The 23,997-nt window shown below is 42.8% G+C and overlaps 1 protein-coding gene across 1 annotated transcript; it reads right to left on the bottom strand.

Annotated features, from left to right (window-relative positions):
• Positions 1-4,281: 4,281 nt before the first annotated feature.
• npdc1a (neural proliferation, differentiation and control, 1a) lies at positions 4,282-22,930 on the bottom strand. Its single transcript, XM_053411776.1, has 9 exons — positions 22,593-22,930; positions 12,816-12,965; positions 6,450-6,556; positions 6,046-6,240; positions 5,846-5,895; positions 5,216-5,313; positions 4,975-5,047; positions 4,733-4,832; positions 4,282-4,615 (listed from the first exon to the last, which is right to left on the bottom strand). Exons 1-9 carry the CDS (start codon positions 22,696-22,698, stop codon positions 4,538-4,540), a joined length of 957 nt encoding a protein of 318 aa, XP_053267751.1. The 5' UTR covers positions 22,699-22,930; the 3' UTR covers positions 4,282-4,537.
• Positions 22,931-23,997: the final 1,067 nt, after the last annotated feature.

Here is a 23,997-nt window from a genome sequence, read left to right as displayed (position 1 = left end):
CTTAAGCCGTAATGTTTCAAATAAAGATTTGAGGATTCACTTGGATCTGGGCCCTGTCAGTATGTGTTTGGGTTGGATGAGGAAACAGAGTTTGTTTCTGTTTCTAGATTTCACACACACACGCACACACACGCACACACAGACACACGCTGTTGGATGATAAAACCACAAACATCATTCAGGCGACCTTCTCCCATTCCCCCCCCCCCCCCCCCCCCATTGAAAAGCCTGGATGGTCGACCCACCGGCGCAGATGCGCTCCCCCCAGCGAGAGTCGTTGGCCGCAGATTGCGGCAGGAAGACGCACTGCGGGGAGGGAGCGAGGATGCCATTGTACGACCTGGCCCCGGGGCACCCCGTGGATTTCAGATCCCGAGTTGCGATGGTCGACCATTAGCTCCTTTTCAGATTGAAACAATAAGTCTCAACTCTTTGATTCCGCCCCACACCCAGCACATCCCCCTCCTCATCCTCCTCCTCCTCCTGAAACAAACACCAGACACAAGTTTCACTCTGCAGAAAAGCCCTTAAGGTCCAAAACTGGTCGGAGGAGCATGGTGTTGTCTGCAGGTGCAATAACCAAGTTGTGAAAGAAAGGCCTTTGCATTGGTGGAATCCAGCCTGAAATAACAGTCTATCATCTTCGGCTTCAGTTTCTCCTTTAGTTTTCCCCTCCTGGTCTTTTATAATGGAGTGGTGCCTGACTGCTGTAAAATGGATTAGATAATAATTCACATTTGCAAATTGTTGTTTCATTTCTCATCCTATATTATTATACGGCTATTGATTTAAATATTGATCTGCATTGTTAATCTGTTGTGTATATTTAAAGAACAACTGCCCAGTTGGACTATGGTAAGAACAGTCGTCTCAGTTTTGCACAAAAACACAATTCACATTAAACAGAAAAAAATACAATCATGCAAAGTGAAGCAGAAGGCCCTCAGGTCCTTGTTTTTGATCAATTTATAAATTGTTATAATGTGGAGAATTAAACCAAATGTTTCTATTGACCATGGGGATGTAATTGTGTCCTTGATGTTTGTCCCGTGACCAAAAATGCAAGTCTAATTAAAAAGGACAACACCAGAAAAACATGACAATTCAGAGGACAGACAGAAATCTATAGTTATGTAGTCCTCCCTACATAGTTATGTAGTCCTCCCTTATGTAGTCCTCCCTACCCAGCCGATCGGCTGGGTAGGGAGGATTTTTTTCCCTCTTTCTGTCCTCTGATACAAGACCCATGTAAGTCTAGGATCAGGGAACCTTGGGGAGACCAGAGGCCCTGGTCAATAGCTTAAAAGACATCAAACCTCAGCCATACAAGCATTGTCCTGGGCCATGGACTTGGGGGTATAATTGTCATGCAAAAGACACGACAGCAAGAGAGAGGGCAGACTTTGGCCGGGGCTTCAGAGAGAGAGAGAAAGGGGCAGCAGAGCACAGCTCTCTCGGGGGGGGTTGGAGGGGTCAGACTTGAATAGCTGGGTACAGTGAGGAGGAGATGTGTGAGGGGAGTATCTGGGAATTTGGTTGAACCCCCCCTTGCCTCTTTCAGATGTCTCAGATCTTGTCTTCAGTTCTTTTTAAGTGGCCTCTTCAGGACACCTCAGAGGTCTGCTCGCTACTCGCAGATCAGGTCCAGTCACACAGCTGAGGGGGGGGGGGGGGGGGATGAGATAAAAGAATTAGAAGAAAGCCTGCGGGTGAAGCAGAGTGAATGTGTTGCACACGACAACCAGTCACACCAGAGAAGCGACCTCTCTGCACCTCTGTTGAGGTGCAGAGAGTGTGAGGCTAGTGTGAGGCTAGAGTGTGAGGCTACAGTTTCACAGTCATTTCTCAAATAAGTGATATATGCCCCTTACCAGTTTGCCACGTACTCTTCTTCTAACCACACCGTACATTTAATGGAAATTGATTGTGGGCGTACAGGTGCTATATGTGTGTTGCCTTCTTAATTTTAGCAAGACACTTGTTGCATGTGAGATGTGAACTTTGACATTTAAGACTAAGCAAAATAACTCTTTCCATGGCCTTTGGTAAAGGGGCTGGTGCCTCACCGAAGGAGGAACCCATTAAACGTTGCAGATCCAGGAAAGGTGTTTTGTGTACTTTATTACTGAGTGCCTCCGAGAATAAGTCATGGATCTTGATGAAGATCAGACTTATTCAGGGAGCTGATATCTTTGAGTGTGGGAAATATGGTGCAGATTGATGGGATTTGACAGAGGAATGTGCTGTAGTCGTGACTTTGTGATAAACACATCGTCCTCAATCTAGAAAAAATAATGATAATCACAGTTTAGTGTGTTGTCACATCGCCCGGCTCCTGTTTAAGTCTCTCATCTTTAAATTGTAAGAGAGTATTTCCCAGTACATCACCCTTTCTTCCTCTTTAATTTCCCTTTTCTCCTTGAGATTCTTGACATTCCTCTCGAGGATGCATGTGTTTAACCACACTTGTCATCTCAAGATGAAACAGTTTCATTAATCAATAAAAGAGGGTGTCATAAAAGTCGATCTGTGTAGATTAATTTATTAAAAGTCCTGTAAAACTGGTGTCTTCGTTGCAAGAACTCTGGAAACAATGGTTCTATCGCCACGCGTAGATGACGTACCAGGACGTTGTGTCCTTCATAGAATTCATGAGGCAAAGGAATCGCTTAAAGAGACTTGATACTCACTGTATCACTGAACCTCAAGGACCTTTTGCATGTTCAGTAGGTATCAGTGTGCCGGATCCGGGGGATGGGTTGGGTGGGATCCCCATTTTCCTAAGTGATTGTATTTCTCATTATTTGTGTATTTTGTATGTTTGTTGTATTTGAAATATTTTCATATTAGGGAGGGAACGAATATCCAGAGAATCTCAGCCACTCGCCCCTGATTGAGGACATAAGACTTTAATTGAAGTGCTGTCCGTCCTGTTGAGCAGCACAATCGTCTCCCACAAACAAGTCTGATGGCTTCTTGATTTTCTTCCTAACGGCCCTGTCTTTGACACCCACCTTCAGCGACCCTCCACCCGCTCAAGGTTTTCATCTGCCGGCCAATGGCTGCCTCGCTTCCACTGTGCACCGGCACAAAGGGCTTTAATGGCCCCGTGTCACTCAATGGGGACACAACACTCTCCCCTCCCCGACACACACACGCACACACACACACAAACACACAACTTACATATACTCTTAGACCAAAATTTTTTATGTTTTTATGTTCTCTTTGTTTAAGCCATGTGATGTTTATACTGAGAGGCTGAGATTAAAATACATGACTCCAGTTTTTTCCCCACGATTCATTACATCTATTTCAGGGACATATTAACCCCCCCTTTTGTTTTATTGTTATTTATTTTCTTATTCATGACTGGATTTTTAATAACTGGGGGATCAATGAACCGCGATGTCCCCAGTATGAATCTTCCCAGGGATCTCTCTCCCTAACATCCCCTTCTTATAAATCTCCAAACATAATTTAAATCTACACATTAAACACAAAAAGGTCAAACAAAGTTATTCTCACGTGTGGTAAAAAGTTTTATTTCCTTGGTCTGCACCTACAAATGTCTAGAAAAGGTGAACGCTTCACTCTTCGTATGTACATTTTGCAGCACGAGGGTAAACTTGGTACCGAACAAGAGGAAAGAGGGACGATAGAAGAGAGTGATATTTTCCACCTACACATCCATCAGTATGGTTTGTCTCCAAAATGTCATTCAAGTGCTGAGAAGTCACTTTGTACTGTACGTTCCTCCTCCAACGACAGGATGCGTACAAAACCCGGAGGCAGAGAGTAACTCGCTGAAGCTCTGCCATGATTTAAACACGGTACAGTCAAACCATGCACACAGACATCATCAAGTACTTCATTTTCATATATATATATATATATATTTATTTATATTCTATCATCTTAAAATCTTTATGTGCAGCTTATACGACATGGAATTAGCAACATAACATTCTCAAAGCTTAACCTTGTTGCGATAGGGAGCTTTTACAGAAGTATCAGCTTTGTAGGTTTCCTTGGTATCTGTCAGGAAACATTAGCTCTGCAGGAAATGCAAGGGAGGGCCCCTGGTTTTCAGGTTAACCTACGAATGTGTGTGTCCGTGATGTTCCTCTGTTTGCTTTTGTATCATATTCTTTGGAAATAGCTGCAGAAATGAAGGAAAGTGATGAAGGAATGCGAGGAGGATGTTTAAGATTAGACTTTAACACATAATAGGACAGAACACCTATGGGGACAAACCTGAGGGGGGGGGGGGGGGGGGGGGGGGGGGTGGGGGGGAGCATATAATTTAAAAGACAGGAAACAGAGTCAGAAATAAATTAAAAAGGAACCCAGTGTACATTTGTATTAAAAGCTAGAGTAGGGGTAGATTATAGTTAGAAGGCCTACAGGGAAATAATCATTTTTATAAACCCCATCCTCTGCTGGATCAGTGGTGTCTTACAGAGAAATGGCTATAATGCCTGCATGTGTGTGTGTGTGTGTGTGGTTACATAGTGAATGTGTGTGTGTTCAGTCTTCAGCATTCACTGGGGACTCCCTGGTAATGAGGAGTGGATTCATCAAACAGAGGGTTCTTCACTTCCATTTCTCCGGTCTGTCGTGGAGGGGAAAGAAATGGCATAAACAAACAGCAGAAAAGATGACTTTCATACGAGTGTGTGTTAATGTGTGTGTGTGTGTAGTGTGTGTGTGTGTGTGTGCGTCTACCAACCGGTGCAAGTCCAGGACACTCGTATACTGTGAAGTCTCCTCCCACCTCTTCCTCGTCCGACGTGACCTCGTTGTCAAAGACCTTCGGTTCAGGTTTGTGACTGCTGACGAAAACACAAAACACATCCGAGGTTTTGCACTGAGGTTAAAAATCTTCAGTGTTCAAGTTATCAGTGGTGAGAGACAGGAAGAGGAGACGTGACAGACAGAGAGAGAAAAAGTGAAGAAAAAGACAGAACTCACGTTCCCATCGAAAGCATCTGCTGCTTCTGGTGTTGGTAGTGATACATTTGAGCATTTTGGGCCAGAGTCTTATCTCCCATCTGTGGTTGAAAACAGAAGAAACACAATGTGAATGAAACTTGAAATATCTCGAGGGTTATTGTAAAAGAAGAAGAAGAAAAAGAAGAAGTAGTGAGAAGTGGAAAGACTGCAAACGCTCAAAATAATACTAACTTCTTGATTCTGGCGGCCGTTTGCTTACCGAGGAACCTGTGGCCGGTTCGGGGGCGGGGGGGTGCGCTGGGCCCACTGAAAGCAGGGTAGTCGACCTTCTCTACAAGACGCGCTTCTTTCTCTGTCCTGTAGGGGACATGAGGGATCTGAGTCTCACACAATACTGATGTTTGTTCCTGCATCTGACCTTAGAAAATCCTACAACTTACTCACAGATGATGATACACGAAAAGCCAATGGACTTAAACACTTGTAATCACTATGTAGGATTGGAGAAAATGGAAGTAAAAAATAAATAAATCTAAACCATAGTTTCAACAAAATCAACCCACAAAGCCCTAAAGACAGATTTCATTTAGGTTGAGAGGCCGCATGAGGTGAACCCATGTTGTGTTCCTCGGTTTTCAGAAATAAACTCTGGGTCGGGACATTTACCAACTTCAGATTAGATTGTGAACATTTTACACAGTTCTGGTGTACCAATCAAAATAATCTGGGATTTTCCACTAAGCTAATAGCAAAAAACACAGATTTACAGTTTATTGGTATTCATCAGCAAGTTTTTGACCTAATGTAGTTTAAAAAGTTGGTTGTGTGCTTGGAGACTAAAATAATCCTTGTCTTGCTGTACTTGTGTCTCGATTGTGTTCAGACTTACTTGATGTAGCAGGCAGTTGCCAGGATCACTGCCACGATGCAACAAGGACACTAAGCGAGATCAAGAACTGCACAGCAATACAAACAAATTGGAGAAAAGAAGGGAACATTGAGTAAATTCATTGTTGCTGATTTCAGTGCATTTGGCACTTATGGTCATCTTGGGCTGTCACTGTGTTTAGGGCATCGAGTCGTACTCACTGACGAGAACATGTCATTCTTGGGTGCTGGACCAACGAGGGAACCGCTCGGGCCTCGGGCTCCAGTGACTCGGGGGCTGGGGGGTCGGTGGGTCAGAGAGGGCGGAGCCTGGGCAGCGGTGACAGCATGCGCTCTTCCATTAGGCGCCTGATTTTTCTGCTCCTGATTGGAGGCATCTGTCTTTTGAACATCTGACTGGGAGCGATGGCAGCTGAGAGAGGGAGAGGAGACAGAGGTATCATCAGGTGAAAAAGCAAAGAGAGGCACGGTCTCAAAGCAGCAAAAAGCCCCAAAACATTAATTCTAATCAGCAAAAACTGAATTGAAGTAAAAGAACTGAGCTCAAACAGGAAGTGATACTGTTCTGGCTCATTTTAAATATAGATTTGTATCTTAGATCTCACCAGGTTTTTGATTTGCTTCTTTGGAGTTTTGATCTCTTTCTCTTCCTGTTTTTTCAAGTACAGACTCAAGAAAACAATCTCTCCGTCCAGGTCCGGGTAGTAGGTCACTGTAAAAGACAAACGAGATTCAAACTTCAACTTCTACAATGACACTAGCTTAATGGACAATGTATACACAAATATCAGAAGATTGAGCAGTAGTATCATTTATTTACGATCAAAATTCAATAAAGAAAAGCAGAAAATCCTCACAACAGACAAACTTGAGAATTAGTTTTATAACTTAAAGATAACTTAAAACAATGAAAAATAAAATAAACTGGTTATAAGTTGTTAGTTGTATATCTGGATAGAATACTTTTGAGTCTTGTCCGAATCCATGACTGTAGATAACTTACAGCCTATTGTGTGCAAAGAAAGGAGACTGAGAGCGAGAGCGAGAATGAAAGCGAGAGCTGTATAAGGCAGATGTATACATGTCTATTCTCAACATGTCTTTTTCAGGTCCTTGTCTCTGAAGTGAATGGACGGGGAGTGTGCCCATGTGTCTTGTTTGTTTGTGGACTAGTTAAAAAGAGAGGGGACAATACTAAACTGTTGTTAACAGCCCTTAAGGCCAGACAGCGAGCCACATTCCTGCAGCGCTGTCGTGGTCACCAGAGAGACGACAGTGTGTGTGTGTGTGTGTGTGTGTGTGTGTGTGTGTGTGTGTATGTGTGTGGCCACGGGAGGAAGCACAGCAGGGGGTCAGGAGCAATCAGCCAAACCCTTGCCTCACGGAGCTCTCGCCACTGCGCTCAATAGAGCCCATAGCTCGCTGTTAATGGAGGCGATCAAAGTGTTGTTCCCCTATAAGACATGAGCCTGCATTACATCAGATATCAAATCACAGGAGTTGAACTCGAAAGCTCGTGAGGCGGAAAGTCTGAGATCAGGGAAACGAAGAAAATGTTAAGGTGCTTGACATTAAAAACAATTTTTGGGGACGTAAAACCTCTCTGGACCAGTACGTGTGCAGATGATTGTTTGACATTGTGATTAAACCAAAAGTAATAAGCATAAGTGATAAACCACATTTCAAATATCTACACCAGTTTGTTAATATGATTACAAACCACCTACACAACTTTTAATGATTACAGTGTCACTTTCCCTCCAGCAGGCTGGCCATCTGGCCGGGCTAATGTGTATATGATATGACATGCCAGCACTTTCACTGGCGGCTTTGTTATTTTGTGACCCCCCCCCTCAACTAATGGCCATTTAGTGCACTTCATAGCAGGTGTCTGCAGAGGCGGGGCGCACCATCTGTACTTTGCAGGTGGCGAGAGAGCTCCAACCGAGGCAGAGCGCTCGCTAGGAACGTGAGTGAATGCAGGTTTAGATTCTAGAGGTGACTCGGGAAAGAGGAGAGATTTACTGCTGATGTGTCCGAGGGAGCGGGAACTGATTTAAAAACAGCTTGATCGAGTTGATAAATCACATGACAAAGGTGTGAATTGTGTGAACGTGTGTGAGCGTGTGTGAGCGTGTGTGAACGTGTGTAGTTTGTCACATACTGACTAAGCACGCACACCTCTCCTTGTGTAAGAGAGTTTTGTCACCAGCCCGATAATGACCCATAACCTCTTGAGAGACTCCCAGGGGGCTGCCGGGTACAACAAACAAACACTAAACATCTCAACAGGGACTGTGGCTCACACACATCTGTGCCGTTCTCTTTTCCACTTAAAAACCATTTCACATCCCCCCCCCCCCCGAAACCCCATGCAGGAACACACACACCCTACACTTTCACTACCCCCAGCTCTCTCCTGGGTTGCAACAAAGACAGAAACCACACTGATTTCACAGATGGTTGTATCGGTGTTGTTTGAGTAGAAATGGCAGGATGCACTGTGAGGTGATTACACGGTTTATTCCAACACTAGAAAAGAAACTAAAGGAAAAGAGAAATCACCTCAGATGAGTTTACTTTTAGATGAGACTTTGTGAATCTGTATCAGTCTTATCAGTCCTATAAAACCAAAGAACACTAAGGAATGGAGATCATTAGGAACATTATTACTAGATATTTTCGTCTGGTATTGCTCAGAACTATGATTATCTGAATCGCTGTGTAGTCTGTTGATCACTATTAATTACATTACATTACATTACATTTCATTTAGCTGACGCTTTTATCCAAAGCGACTTACAATAAGTGCATTCAAACCCGAGGGTACATACCAAGGACGACAAGAATCAAGAAAGTACAATTTCTTCAAAATAAAGCAAAACTACAAAGTGCTTTAAGTAAGTGCCATTTAAGTGCTACTAAAGTGTTAGTTTCAAAAGTTGTTAGTGTTTTTAAAAAATTAAAAAAAAAATTTTTTTTATTCAAGGTAAGTCGGAAGAGGATGTTTTTAGTTTTCGGCGGAAGATGTGTAAACTTTCTGATGTCCGGATGTCAATGGGGAGCTCATTCCACCATTTAGGAGCCATGATTAATGATAATTCATTAACTTAGTTTAATCCATGAGTTGTCACGTCAACCACAAATTGACAGAACCCAAAATAATGACCTCAGCTGACAGCCAACAATACAAATAATAACTATTTAATGTTTGAATACGATGAAATTAATTATTTCAGGGGCAATAAACTACCTAAACGTGCAACCAGTAAAAAATCTGTCCAAAAAAAACACAAGTATAAGTAAGTAAAAAGTACAATGTAAACTATTTTCTGTAAATTAATAGATTGTGCTAAAGTCAAATACTAGTTAAAATGTCCCATGTATATTACTTAAATCCCTCCCTCACTGAGAGTGTCTTCCTATTAGTTGATTAATGATCTACACTCAAGCGTGTCCTGCTGCCCTCTAGAGGGGAAGGTAATGCATGGCACATGTAGAGGGACGAATATAGATCAGTCTAAACATGATTTTACACCACTTGGTAATCTAAGCACTTTGAGTATAACAAATATTTAATTATATAAGCAGCGTGACACAGTTAAAATGTAAAGCGTGACTGTGACTCCCACTCCCACCTGCTATAAAAAGTTAGTCACAACTGAACGCACACCGGTTGAGTCAATAAGAGAAATCGGACCAGCGACGTTCTAACCTTTAATAAACATTCCCACCTGCCCTTTGTCATTGTTTTAAAAATTAACGCACAAACCGATGGAACGACGGGAAAATGTGTGCAGTAAAATTCTGTAAATGTTGTACTGCGTTTTCCGGTTGTTACACATCGCGTCAGCTGCCGGTGTCAAGAGCTGATGGAGACATTCCATTTCAAATCCTTCAGTGAGACCAAAATCAAATGATGGGGTTAAAAATATCAGTATTCATTATTTCAATAAGGTAAATATTTTATAATACAGAAGCACAAAGCCTATTATTGTATATAGTTACAATCTGTAGGAAAAAATGACGTAAATATAAAAAAATGGTTTCATAGGAAGAGACAGACCAATTTAACAGTGTGTAAATATCTTTCTCACTGTGTTTATGCGTCTTCAGAGCAAAGGACATGGCTTTGAGGCATACTGTATGTTTACCAATGGCAGTGCACGCCTCCATGACAAACACAAGCAGGTCCTACTTGCAGTAAAGAGAGCTGCCTGACTCACTAATTCCTCTGCCGTGCACTCTCCTCCTCTCTGGACTGGAAATGAGAAACATTAGACAGATTTCAGTCAGCGCAACTATCTTTGAATTATTACAAATTACAGCACTGAAGGGAGAAGAGAGCTGAACACCAGCCCTGCCTGACTCTGATCATTGAATAGTGGAGGCAAAGCTGTAGTTCCACTTTTTCTTCAATGCTTGATTTGATTGGGCTGCTGTGGCTTGGAAGGTAGAGCGGGGTCGTCCACTAAGCTGAAAGTCTTGGTTGATCCCCTGCATCTTTTGATCCCCTGCAATTGTTCTTGGGCGAGATAATCTTGAGTTAGTTTACCCTGCTAGTTCATTAGGGAGCAAAGATCATCCATAAATGACCCCTACCAGACTGACAGTGTATTTATAATATCACAGTAATGCCAGAAATGTCAAAACAATTTGTAATAATATGTGCGTGTAATGTACTAGGCCACTAAAGTGGGTAATGGACCCACAAATGTCATAACCCAGATGCAAATGACCCATTTACTCAGTGCAGTTACTATAGGCAGCCAGCAGAGGCAGCATTGGGGCTAAGCCCTTCTAATGGAGGCAAGGCAAATATATTTATATATCACATTTCAGAATCAACGGCAATTCAAAGTGCTTTACATAAACATACAGTCTCACACAATAAGCTGAGGAATAAGATTTCATGCAAATTGAACACGACGAGGTTGATTTCATGACCCTAGTTCAGTTTTTCTCCTAAGTCAGAGATAGTTTGCAAAATTTCTCCAAAATATAAAGTGGAAAATGTCATTTGTGATAACATTGTAATTATTCCATAGAGGACTAACAACCCTGATATAGAACCGTGCTGCAGGGCCAGTGGGTTATGAAGCCTTGTGAGCTCGTATGAAATTAGAAAATGAACTGGAAGAAAAAAATGATTACATTTTAAACAGGAAAATCGGGTTCCTAACGAAGTAAAGGTTGGTGGTTAAAGGTAGTTATAAGCTTGAGCCGATGTTTGAGGGTGAACAAGATAAAAAGATATACGACGGGAGACAGAGAGTGGGAGATTCACGGGCATCATTCCAAATTCAAATTTTGGAAACGTGTATTTCTGACACTTTAACAAGGAGAAATTTCAGCTAACCTGATGTTTAGTCATGTAAACAAAGCCACTGTATCACCTCTGAAGTGACAACAGTGACTTCAGATTTGTAATGTTTTTGCCAAACCACAGAGGTTTTATCATTGGAGTGAAACGGGAGAAATTGTGTATCTACACTATGCGTGCATGTGTGTCTCCAATGTGCATCCCTGTGTTCTGTGGTCTGTTGGGGGTTTATGTAACCACTTTAGGGAGCTTATCTAAGGCCTGAGATCTGCTGGATTCACAACAACACACACACACAGACAGACAGACAGACAGACAGACACACAGACACACAGACACACAGACACACACACAGACATGTAATAGTTAACGTCTTCATACAATGCAAGACACAAACACAATCAAAAGACCAATTAAAACAACATTTTTGTAGAGCAAGTCTCTTTTTCTTCTACATGATGTGACCTTTCTCAAATTCACTTCAATCTCTGGTGCTGCTGCCAACGATTTGAGCCAAGTCCATGCTGTGTCCTCTCCAGCAGCAGATCCATCTAAATTATTAATCCTACAGACAACACACACACACACACACACACACACACAGAGGAAAGCCAGCTGAGCTCAAACATACACAAGATGTTTATTTTTCTCTCTCTGTGGGTGCAGCCCGTGCGATGCCATGCCGTGGAAATCGGAACGATACGATTTATTTGGCTCCTGCATTGGATGCAGTGATGGAGGCGAAGGGCAAGAGGAAGAGAGAGTGAGTGAGAGAGACGCATGTCATCTAAGTGATTAAAGCTGGCAGTGTGTGGGGGTGGTGCGTGTGTGTGTGTGTGTGTGTGTGTGTGTGTGTGTGTGTGTGTGTGTTGCAGACACAGCAGGGGCAGGGGCGGATTAAAAAAATAACCCACACAGGATCAGCGGTTCTCAGAGATATGGATGGAGAGGACACAGGATGTAGATAGAAGAGCAATGGACAGAAAAAAGACAGAAATATATATTTATATGACAGACTGACAGGGAGCGGAAAGAAAGAAATGAAGCTCAAATTGATAGGAGGATGAGGATGAGGAGGAGGAGGAGGAGGAGGAGAGCACATGCAGAATCAATAAGCAATTGAGAGAGAGAGGGTGGAACGGAAAAGAGATACAGAGATCAACTGAGGGAAAAGAGACTGTGACAAGGACGAGTGAAGATGTAAAAACACAAAGAGAGAAAGACTGACATCTGTAGGTGCACCTTATACGACCAGAGAGAAGCAGATGTTCCAGCTCTCATTTAAACATCACCCAGGTGATTTAACTGGAACTGAGGGTGAAGTCAGGAAAGTTTCATTCAGCAAACACACAAAGTTGAAGTTGGAATACTGCGGTTTGGTCTCATGTGTTTCTTGAGTTCGGTTTGGATCGACATCGGGGCCCCCCCCCCCCCACCGGTCTCTTTTGCCGGGGGCCCCCAAAGTCCCTTAAAACACTCCTGCATCCTTTTTAATTTATCTCACGTAAAAATTAATTGTTTGTGTTATAGACAGGAGATCTGGGAGTAGTGGCTTTTTCTCTGAACCTCCTTTCTTCAGCGTGAGTTTGTCTATGGAGCGACTGCAGCGTCATTCGAGTGTGTTTCTGGGTGCAGTGTCTCCTCTTACCATGCTGACGGTGCCTCCTCTTCTCCACACAGCTTCCCTCCTCGTTCTCCTGCAGCGGGGAGAGGCAGGTGCCACAGCGGGAGGAGCCCGGCTTGCAGAAGTGGCGTCCCTCCTTGGCACAGTCTAGATGGTGAGGGCATTTTTGGGAAGCTGAGAGAGAGAGAGAGAGAGAGAGAGAGAGAGAGAGAGAGAGAGAGAGAGAGAGAGAGAGAGAGAGAGAGAGAGAGAGAGAGAGAGAGAGAGAGAGAGAGAGAGAGAGAGAGAGAGAGATTCATTAGTATCCCCGCCACACTGCTGCCAAACAGAAACTACGCTTTTCACGAGACAATTGAATAACAGGCTTTGTGTGGGATGATGACGTCTCATGAAAATGCCTCAGAATTACAGATGATTCACCTTCATAACAGACACTCCTTTTCATCAGGTGATGTGTCAGCTCCGTTCAGGAATCACACTGAGTTACACCACAGCTTCTTTAAACATTTGCTGTGAAGTTATCAAGCCCTCCATCTGAGTAAGGTTTTGTCGGATAGGGCAACAATGTTTGGACGGCAGGAAAAGTACATTTTGAATTATTCTCGGGTTTCGCAACGTGGCGGGCTCCACCTCTGTGTCAATACAGGTCAGGTTAAACCAAAGTAAAGAGTGAGCCTGAGCTGCTCTCAGACAGATCTGCCTGCAACCAGGTTAGATAAGCTCTTCATCTGATTACTCCCAGTTTAACACAAACCGGGGAGTCCAAACACTGTATCCAGGCACACGCACACACACTGAGCTTGAGATACACCACATACGGCAGCAGAGTGTGAATGAGCCCAGGGTTTCGGCAATGCGGTCAAAACCACGAAAATGTTGAAAAAAAGCGATGAATTGCAAGGATAAAGAAACTGAAATCCAACCTGGATGTGCGGCAAACTTTAAAAAGTACTTTCCTGACCCATAACACATCCTTCCACCAAGTATCATGGTGATAAGTGAAGTGGTTTTCACATGATCTTGCTAATAGTCAAACATACAAGCGGACAGGGGTGAAAACATAACTACCTTGGCGGACGTATAAACTTCTCAACAGACATTCCTCCTGTCTCCAGTTTGAATTTTTTTCTAATTGCTACATCAGAGTGGAGGATGACACATGACAAGAGATCGCCGTATAGGAGAAATCTATATCCGGTCCATGAGGCCTGTGATACCAGGAAACATGACTTTTCATTGATAGAGCACATGTGCAGAGGGCGAGTGTTGGTGAGATGAAGAGCAGGTGCAGGAGGGACGGAGATCTTCACACGTACTTACAGAATACACGATTATTATCCAGCCATCATGACATTTTTATCTCCAAAATTCAAACCAGCAACCTTCTTGTCGCACATTTGGATAAATTATAAGGATTTCATTTCTATATTACACAAACCCTGCTGCAATCAAGATAATAGCAAGTGCTCTGACCCTTCCCTATACCAGGAATAATAAAAACACACTAAACTACAAGAGTGTAAACAGCACAGACAAAGCACCCACGTCATCCACATCTTCTAATGTCACCGACTGGTCTGATGCCCGGGGAGCGAGCGGGGTGGTGACGCTGGTGTAATCTGAGATGACTTGTTTTTCTTTCTCTGCCTGGTGACGGCAAGTCGTGAGCATTTCTCGTTTTTTTGGGAAACGTCATGTGGCAGAGAGCAAACGGTTTAGTCACTGTCGCATCAGTGGGTAGAAAAAGCGAGTTCCTTTTACTTTGTGCCACAAGCACTGACACACAGCTGGACAACTCCCTCGGTGTCTTTCTTCACTGCTGCTTCTTCTTTATTGACATCATCTGTCTCTGCTCCCACGGTCGCCCAACAACTCTGTCGCCTCTATAAAGTTGAACTGCTGCGTCATCCGCTCGCCCTGGTTGCCAAGGTATTCCACGTCCCTGAGAGCGCCACGTGCTCATGAGTCGAGGCAGGGGCCCCTCATTCCCGATTCTCACTCCTGGATTTTATTACCAATCTCCTCCTTCAGCTTTCCTGGCTTCTATTTTTACCTCCCACGTGTCTTTCTTTCCATTTCCCTCAAGAGATCATCCACTTATCCATCCATCCATCTATGTATAATTGATCCATCCATCCATCTGAGATTGTCACTTCAATAGAAATTCATTTTCATCTCTATCGATTTTGTGCGTGTCGATGCCACGTGACAGCGCAAAATCAAAAACAACACACATCCTCTTACACTGAAAACATGTCTGAATCAGCTCATGTCTCTTGAGCCTGGTTACTGTCACGCAGCCATAATTGCTGGTCTAGTCTGATATCTAATGTAGTGTTGTTTTTATAGATTTCATTTTTGTGTTATGTTGAACAAGCCAGGGCTCAAGACATAGCAGCCTTCATCTTCAATACACCGTCAAGGCCTTCTGCCCTGAATAAAAACCTTTCAACCTAACAAGCTCCCGTCGTCAACATTTTCCATCGTCCATTTTTTTATGACTCTTTGATCCATTAACGGTCTGAGGATCAAAGGCTGTTCAGGTGCAGGCCCGATCAGATCAAACAACCCTTCAACTTCTCAGTTACAGCTATCTGACCTTTTCGCACCACGAGGATCAGACGACTCATGTCAGGATTCCTGCCTGTGTTTACATGTCCGTTGGTCAGAACAACAGTTTGAACCAAGTCAAATATCCGCTGTTTATATGTTGTCTAAGCAAACGATGTAAAATAAATTTTGTGATTCCAACATCAACTGTTTGAATCTTCTCTTGATAATGTTACAAGCTTTTATCCACATAAAGTAGTGTTTCAAGATCAAACTGGGTCTCTGTTGAGGAGGTTTTTTGTACAGAAGCATTAATAAGTTGTGTTATTTATATTTGTTGTGTTTTCAGTTTCTTGGAACTTTGAGCACAAATGAGATGAAGAAATGCTTTATAGTCTCCAACTGTTCCAACATTAGGGCCGGACTGATATGGATTTTGGGGGCGGATGCCTATAACGATTTTAGGGAGGTAAATTGTCCAATAAAAACATATATCAGCACCTCGTATACTGCATGTAATTAAAAAATAGTAATGATTCCTCAGATGTAGTTATCAAACCCTAATTAGAAAGAAGTGTAATTGAGGTCCGATATTATGCAGTTTAAGCATACACCTTATACAAAATGTATTAAAAAAAACACACAAATACAATCAAATATATAGAGCTTGAATTAAGAAAATACATTTTTTAAATATGTAATATAAGCTTAAATGTAAGTATTTTTAATTAAGCTTTCATAATGGTGTTTGTCAGCAAACATAAAGGCCAACAATGATATGTCTATGACAGGCTCATATCAGCCAAATAACATATGTGCTGGCCTCCATTTAACATACACACAACAGTCTGTTCACATCTGCAGCAGTATTATAAATTTCACTGTGCACGAAAAGATGTAGAGTTTTGCTTTTGTTCTTGCTGCCATATGAAATGAAACACTGGCGTCCAGAACAAAGCAGAATGAGGCGTTTAAACCCTGTAAGGAAAAGAAAAAGCAGGACGTTGTACTTTCTAAACCACCTCTGAATCTCAACACCTTCATCTGTTGTTCATCACGTGGGAAGTTAACGTGGTGGAACTTATTGCAGTCGTGAGAATAGATGCAATTGTTCTCCTCACGCACAGCCAGCCCATACATATACTAAAACACACAAACACCCAGGAACAAGTGAGGCAGTGTGAGCTGCAGATGAATAAAAACTGCATTCAGGTCACCTGTTGTCATGAAAACCGTTTTCCCTGCAATAAACCGCTTTAGGTGAACCAGTATGAAAGGTGGAAACTTTCCTTACATAACAGCACTTACGCTAAACGCAGGAGAGCCGATAAGACATGCTCGTCGTGAGAATCAGACGGCAAAAGCAGCTCCACAACAAAAGGAGCCACCGAAGTGAATCCGCCACAGGAGGCGGCCTCGAACCGACCAGCCTCCCACATGGTGCTCATCACTCAGCTGAATCGGGGAGACGGAGAAAACAAGACCCAGAAAGGGAGATGGACAGAGTGAAAAGCTTCAAGAAGACGAAAAAAAAACGTCACAGCAGTATATCAGGTTGATTTGGTATCGGTGAAGGCGGTAGAAGTGTGATAAAAAACATTATGCAATGGAGGGGGGCGGGGGGGTTGAGAAATTAGTCTTTGGAACGAGTGAAAACTGACTTTACCAACCATCTGCTGCTGTTTCCAGGCTGTGTGCTCGATCTGCAAGAACTGGCAGGCACGCAGAGGCGTTCCCACACGGCACGGTGCACACCTACACTCACACACTTGGAGGCAAGGGCCCAGCGTCTTGTCATCGCTCACTTTGCCCCTTCGAGCTGTACTTCAGATGCAATGCAACAAATCCCCCCCCCCCCCTCTCTGCTCTGTAATTGTGTGAAGGAGTGATTGGGAGAGGATGCAGGAAATGAGTCGTGCACTCCCATTGTGTGCGTTTCCTGACCCTCCGATGGCAGACAGGAAGTGAGCCAAACACTTCAAATCAAGTGGAAAGCCGCTCTCTCTGCCGGGCGCTCTTCACTTAAAACACAGTGTTCATTTCGGTGTGTTGTGTTTGTGTGTTTGAACGTTTGTGTGTCTTCGTTTGTGTCCATGCTCCTGATTATTCACCATGCACCGCTCTCAAATGACAATATCAAACAAATGCCAAGCATCCTGCTTTCAATGCTTTTGTTTTCATTGGAATCAGCTGACAACAAGGGCTTGTGTGCGATGGGAGTCAGGATCAGGTGAAAGGACGATGCTATGTCAAGACAATATGGATTTGTCTTCGTCAGAGAGTCAATTGTCTTTCTGTTTATTCAGTGTCAGTTTTCCTTTCTGCCCTCTGACCCTGCACTTTAAATATTTTCCACCAATATTTCTTTCCAATACACTTTTCAAGCTGGTTTTGTATCATTCTTTGCACCAGTGTGATGACGTTACAGAGGTCAGATGAGTTCAATGGAAGTTTCTCTGAAGTAACAAGATAACAATCTCGATAAAAATCTTTCTGGTTCAGAAAATCTTTCTTGTAATTTTGATACGATAAACTGGCTGATTCTCTAAAACAGAGGAAGTGGCTTGACTGATGATTGATAAGTGTGAATAATGGGAATTTGTATTTAGGTCTCCTTTGCTTTACACACGACAAAGTGGAAACAGCTGCAACATCAACCCAGATTATGAAAAATTCTCAGAAACCAGCAACAGGGGAAACGACTCCTACGTGTACATATTTTGGGGCATCGTGGGTTCTAAATGGGGCCATGACCTAGCACCTGTGTAACGAGTGTGTGTGGGCACAGGCAACCGCAGACAGAGAAATGCTGAGGCCGGAACTATATGAATGGTTGCCTTGTGTTAAAAGGTGAAAAGGAAGTAAGTCAAAACATTGAAAGAAGTTCTTCCTCAGTGGAATGTAAGTTTGTAGAAGAACAAGAGGGATCGAGTCTCTTCCTTATCGCTCGCTGCGTCTGTCAGTCGTCTTTTCTGTTGCAGTAACTTGTCATGTCAGACAATGGACGGTCTAATGCGTTTCACAAGGGACGATTACTGTGTCATAATGATGAGACGGGAGCAGAGCAGCACAACCTGCAGCAAACAGGAAATCAGTGAAAGCTGCTGTACAAAGTTGATTGATTTAAACTTTTTTCCTTTTGTTTGCTGGTTGGTCGTGTGACGAGTTCTTGACTATAACCTTCACAGGAATGACCACAATAAACTACTTTGTGAAATGGACTGGACTACTATATATTATTTCACTATAGCTGCTTTCAGTTGGCTAGGAGCTCTGGATGTTCCCCTGAAAACATCTAGAGACGCTTTATGTGTATGTGTGTGCAAATGTCAGAGTCAGTAAAGACTTACGATAAAGCAAGAGTAAGCCTATGTGAAAAATGACTGGAGGATTCCCACGAAAGCGAGTGGGCGTGTTGATGACGTTTCTAAGATGCGATGGAAACAAAACTGAAAAACACATGTCAAGATGAAAAAGAGGTGTCATACACGTGGAAGACGAGAATCGAGAGGCCTTGGTGATAACGGTTGAGGGTTAGCTATATGGCATTACCGCAGCAGAGTTTCTAAGTCACGTCACGTCCTGCCTCCTGCACGCTTGGCGCCACGTCTCTTTTCCTGGAATCCACTTTAGATCCCTGCCCATTTCTCTGTATAGGCCTTAAAGGAAGGAGCCTCTTTCATTCTGCTGTTTACATCACATAGCACAGACTGGCGAGGATGTGGCTTTGCACGAATGCAAACAGTTGACACAGTAAATTGGCTGTGGTCTGACTCGTAAAGGGCAGGTGAGGTTGAGGCAGCTGAAACTCTGCTGTGCTGCTGGGACAAATGTCTGTGAGCAACCTGTAAGTTGATTAGTCGTGGCCCTCTCATTTCCTGCAGAGCTCCGGTTGCCAACTGCTCCCTCCCGGATGAAGAAGCCAAATGTTCGGCCAAGAGAGACAGAACAGAGAGGGGTGGGAGCAGTGGGTTGAGGACGCCACCGCCACAAAACCTTGGCTCACCATCTAGTCTTCCTCGAGACCACCGAGTTGAGACAACAGGGACCGCAATGGCTCCCACACATCTTTCCTGGCCGCTGCGTAATTTCAACACGATGGTTGCGTCCCACCACATGATCGGGTGGTGACACTCCCCTTTCTGCCACAACACCGGACGACAAACACCACAGGAGCAACACCACAGGTCCATTTGAAACCAGAGCACTTGTTAGCTTTAAAGTGCTTTTTTCTAAATCACTTCCTGGAAACCCCGAGTTCAAATGGAATATACAGGAAGTCAAAAGTACAATCTGAAAAATGGAGATATGAATAAATGTGGACTTGTAACACCCCTCTCTTTACAGATTAATTTTTTTTGTTAAACCACTGCCTTGTTCCTCATTCCAGCCAAGACACAATATATTCTGTTTCCTGAAGTCTTTCCATGACCCTGCAGCATCAACTCTTCTTCACCCTGACAGAGATTCAAGGACAAAGCTTTTTAGAGCTGGTATAAATACTGACTGTTACAGAGCACAGTTCAAACCCACTTCAACTTGACGGCTTTGAAAGGAAGAATTTATTCTTGCTCCCAATGGGAAATAAAAAAAACCTGTTCGACCCAGCCTTTTACCAACAAACGTAAACTGCACTTATTCTCCAGTTATATTTGGCATCGTGAACTCAGCGGTTGGTGTGTTTGTGTGTGCTCTAAATTTGCAACTATTATGCAGGTGACTAATTTTGCTGCAGGGCAAAAAAGAAAAAGGGGACCGGAAAAAGCACTGGAGCCATTAGCTGTGTGTTTGTGCGAGATAGGAATCTTTCAAGTTTAGTCCTGGTGGAGGAAAAGGCCGCTTCTACGTGGGTTTGGTCAACGTCAAAGTTGGCAAACGTGGCAGCACAACAATCATCAGACTGAATTTTAATATTCAGAGTTAAGGATGAAAGTTCGAGAGATAAACACAAAATGAAGCTGCTTTCAGACATGGACTGAGGATATGATCCTGAAATTAACCAGAGGGGCTCTACGAGAGAAGTCTCTCCGGACATTCTCTGGAGCATTTCCTTCAAGCCTGCTGGCGAGTGGAAGAATAGTGTCAAGAGAGTTCCCCACAAGCGAAGGGGCGTATTGATGACTTTTTGAACACACAATGGACACAAAAAGAAAACAAATGTCAGAAAAATAGGTTTCATGCACGTAGAAGATGCTGACAAAGATGTCAATTTGAAAAGTAACACGATTTCAGAGCTTTTATTTATTGTCAGATGCTGATGGCGATGAGCTGTTAACAAAAGCATGATTTCTCTTTTCCAGAGAAAGAATGTATTCGTGAAGAAAGTGACTATTCTGGTGCGGCTGATTCCAAATGCGCCACTGAACTTGAATCAAGAAACTAATTCTGCAAATGAAGGCAATTAATTCTGTAAATCTGCAGGCGGGACACAGTTTTGTAATTAATTTGGCTTTATGGAGATTTTGGATTCCCTCCCTCTACACGAACCAAGTGTTCTGTGAAAACGCTCCCTGTATTTACACATGATGATGTGTGGATATTTGCTGGATCAAACACCTGACCTGCTACGCTCTTCATGCTGCTGCCACACTCCATGATTTGCCCAGAGAGAGCTGACTCACTGCAACACTGGATGCGCTTTTTGATGCTTTCCAAGCGCCGCCAATATATTTAATGATCTTTAAAAAAAAAAAAAGGAAATGGAGATATGACTCTAGGAATATTGCTCTGCAGCTACAAAGAAGCAATTTCCCATTTGAGTAAAATAAATATTGGTTTTTATCCTTGTTTTGTTATTTCGACACATCGTAAACACACTGACACACTTTCTCTAGATGCATTCAGATGTAACAGGTGTCACGTTGAAAGCACCACCCCCTTCAAACAAGCAGAATCATATTACTGCAGATGATCTAATATTATTCTTTTCATCAGAGCGTTCACGCTTTGTCTGTTTCCATCTCTCAGACACAACATGATGACTCTCCTCCAACACTGAGAAACTATGTCAACGAAACCCTCTTCTTCCCACACTGTTGTTTTTCTCAGCCCCGAGAAAGGAAATAATGACAATTGCATTAGTATAAATTATATTTATGACAAAATGAAAGTGGAAAATCTGCAGAATTCTCAAATTTACCCCGTCAGGGACAAAACGATGGAAACTGTGTCACCATCCTCTTCCTCCTCCCTCTTGTGAATGGGCAAAATGAAGCTACGCACCCTTTTGGTTTCATGCACAGTGGGTGGATGCTTTAATGAAAAAAAAACTATTAACATTTATAAGTCTGAATAAATATGTGTGCAGGCCGAAGCGGTAAGTGTGTCAAGCCTGTGTGTGTGTATGTGTGTGTGTGTGTGTGTGTGTGTGTGTGTGTGTGTGTGTGTGTGTGTGTCTGTGTGTCAGATAAAGGCTAAAGATTACATGTGACAGTCCAGCTGTTGGTTCTCCCACAGTGTTTAAAGCTGGGACACTGGTTATGTTAGTGGATACAACATACTAATATGAAGATATGTGTAATATACTACAGGAAATTGTGCTTATATATATTTGTACTACAGCAATAAGTGAACCGCTAAAATAAAATACAGCAAAATACAGCAAAGTAGAAGTTGAAAGAAATATAAGAATATGTACAATATGAAATATATTTGATATGTTGATACCCAGATCTACATATTCTGGCCTAATATTACAGCAGTAAGTGAAAAGGTAGTAAGTACAAGAGTAACAACAGTAAAAGCTTATAAGAGTAAAAAATGTATATATTGCAGGCATATCTGCAAGTGAAAAGCTGAACAATAAAATTAAACACAAAGTAGAAGTAGAAGAGACAAAACAGTAAAAGTATGAATAGAAAATGTGTTATATATCAAATATATAATGGAATATAAACAAAACCAGTAAAAAGCTATAAGCTTTCTGAAGCAGTCAATCATAGGCGAAGACAAGGAAACAACCGAGCAAACAACATTATATTTTCCTTTTTCCAACAATAATTAGCACACATATAATAGTATTTAAGCACCTTACTTATTTGCTGTAACCTGACAATCTTTACAACAACACAAATTCAAAGACACACAGGAGTCGTGTGTCCTTTTCTGTGTGTCACCAGCCCAACGTGCCCCTGTGAGCTTTATTTTTATAACACACAGCAACTCCGGTGTAACTGGCATGAACTCTCCCGACGTGCTGTTTTTGTGTTGTGCAGGTGGTTGTGTGTCAGCGTGTGAGTTGTGTGTTATTACCTGGGAGGCCAGAGCTGACGGAGACCACACACAGTAGCACCGCCGCGAGCGGCAGCAGCGAGGCCCGGCGCAGGCGTCCGCTCCTCGGGCTGGAGAGCAGCAGCATCCTCGGGGTCTTCTTCTCGGGCTCAGAGAACCGCAGACAGGCACGGAGCTCGTTGTCATTCCCCCATCGCTGTTCACTGGTTTGAGTGGTTTCTATCTGTCGACTGGTTTGACGTGAGGGGTTGGGGGGGCTTCAGCTCGACGTGCGACACGGATAAGCTGAACAGGTCGCACCGGAGCTCGGTCTGTCCACAGTGCGCACTGGGTAATCCACCGCTGCGCTAAAGATAGAGAAGGAGTGTGCGTGTGTGTGTGTGTGTGCGTGCGTGTGTGTGCCCGTGTTTGATTTGCTCCCTTCACGGTCCTCTCCAAAAACAGTAAAAGGTAAATAGAATAGAACAGAATCAAATTATAAATAAATAACTCTTCATAGGCTTGTCACAGAGGTATGTTTTATTAAACAGTTGTTATTTTATTTCCTTAAAAAAATAAGTAGAGTAGTTAAATTGAACAAGTAATATATTTAAAATTCAAACTAACAGGACCTGAGCACAGAACATCACCACAACTTCATTTATTAAAAGTATATGTTGTTCAATATGTTACGGAAGCAAAACAAAGTTCAGTAGCAAAACAAAAGAGTCCTTAAATTAAGGCTAAGGCTCATACAAAGCAAAACAAACGCGCAAAATACAGGACACTAGAAAAGAGGAGAGGAGATGCGCAGTCTGCTTCTGCGCAGGAGATGTGCTGGAGATGTACTTTCTAATTTTCTGCACATTTTGGTAAGAATTGAGCATGTTAAAGCCCTCAAAAAGCCCATTAATTTGCCTGAATAAAAATAATAATAATCCTTACAATTTCAATAGGGCCTCACTGTCTGTCAGTGCCTCTGTGTGCTCGACCGTAATAAATATAATCAAACATGTAAGAAGTTTCCATCTTTAGATCATTGTTTTTAAATGACTCGTAATGTAAGTTTCCTTTTTTCTTACAGCACCTGAACGCAGCACTTTAATGAGAGACAAGACACAACCATAGGACGCCGGAATTACGTGACGACGTGATGACGTAAAAAAAAGGTTATGCTTTCATAAAAACTAATTATAGGGTTTATGGCTCATCATTTATTCATCGGTATCACATGAAGCAAAGTGTGTGAGCTCATAATAAAGAAGATGGTGGTGGAAGTCAATGAGCAAATAAAGTGATGGTGGTTCAGCAGAAAGAAGCAGGTGCAGTGAGGTGATGCCTCAGGAGACATTTTAAAAAGGAATGAATACACTTCACTTAAACAAACAATTACCATCCATTAACTCTATTACTCGTTTACCAACAGTCAGGCAGCTGACAGACTCGT

This window comes from Pleuronectes platessa, chromosome 19 (genome assembly GCF_947347685.1).
Source record: "Pleuronectes platessa chromosome 19, fPlePla1.1, whole genome shotgun sequence".
NCBI lineage: Eukaryota > Metazoa > Chordata > Actinopteri > Pleuronectiformes > Pleuronectidae > Pleuronectes > Pleuronectes platessa.
The sequence above is the reverse complement of the archived record's forward strand: the minus strand, read 5'-3'. Positions and strand labels throughout refer to the sequence as shown.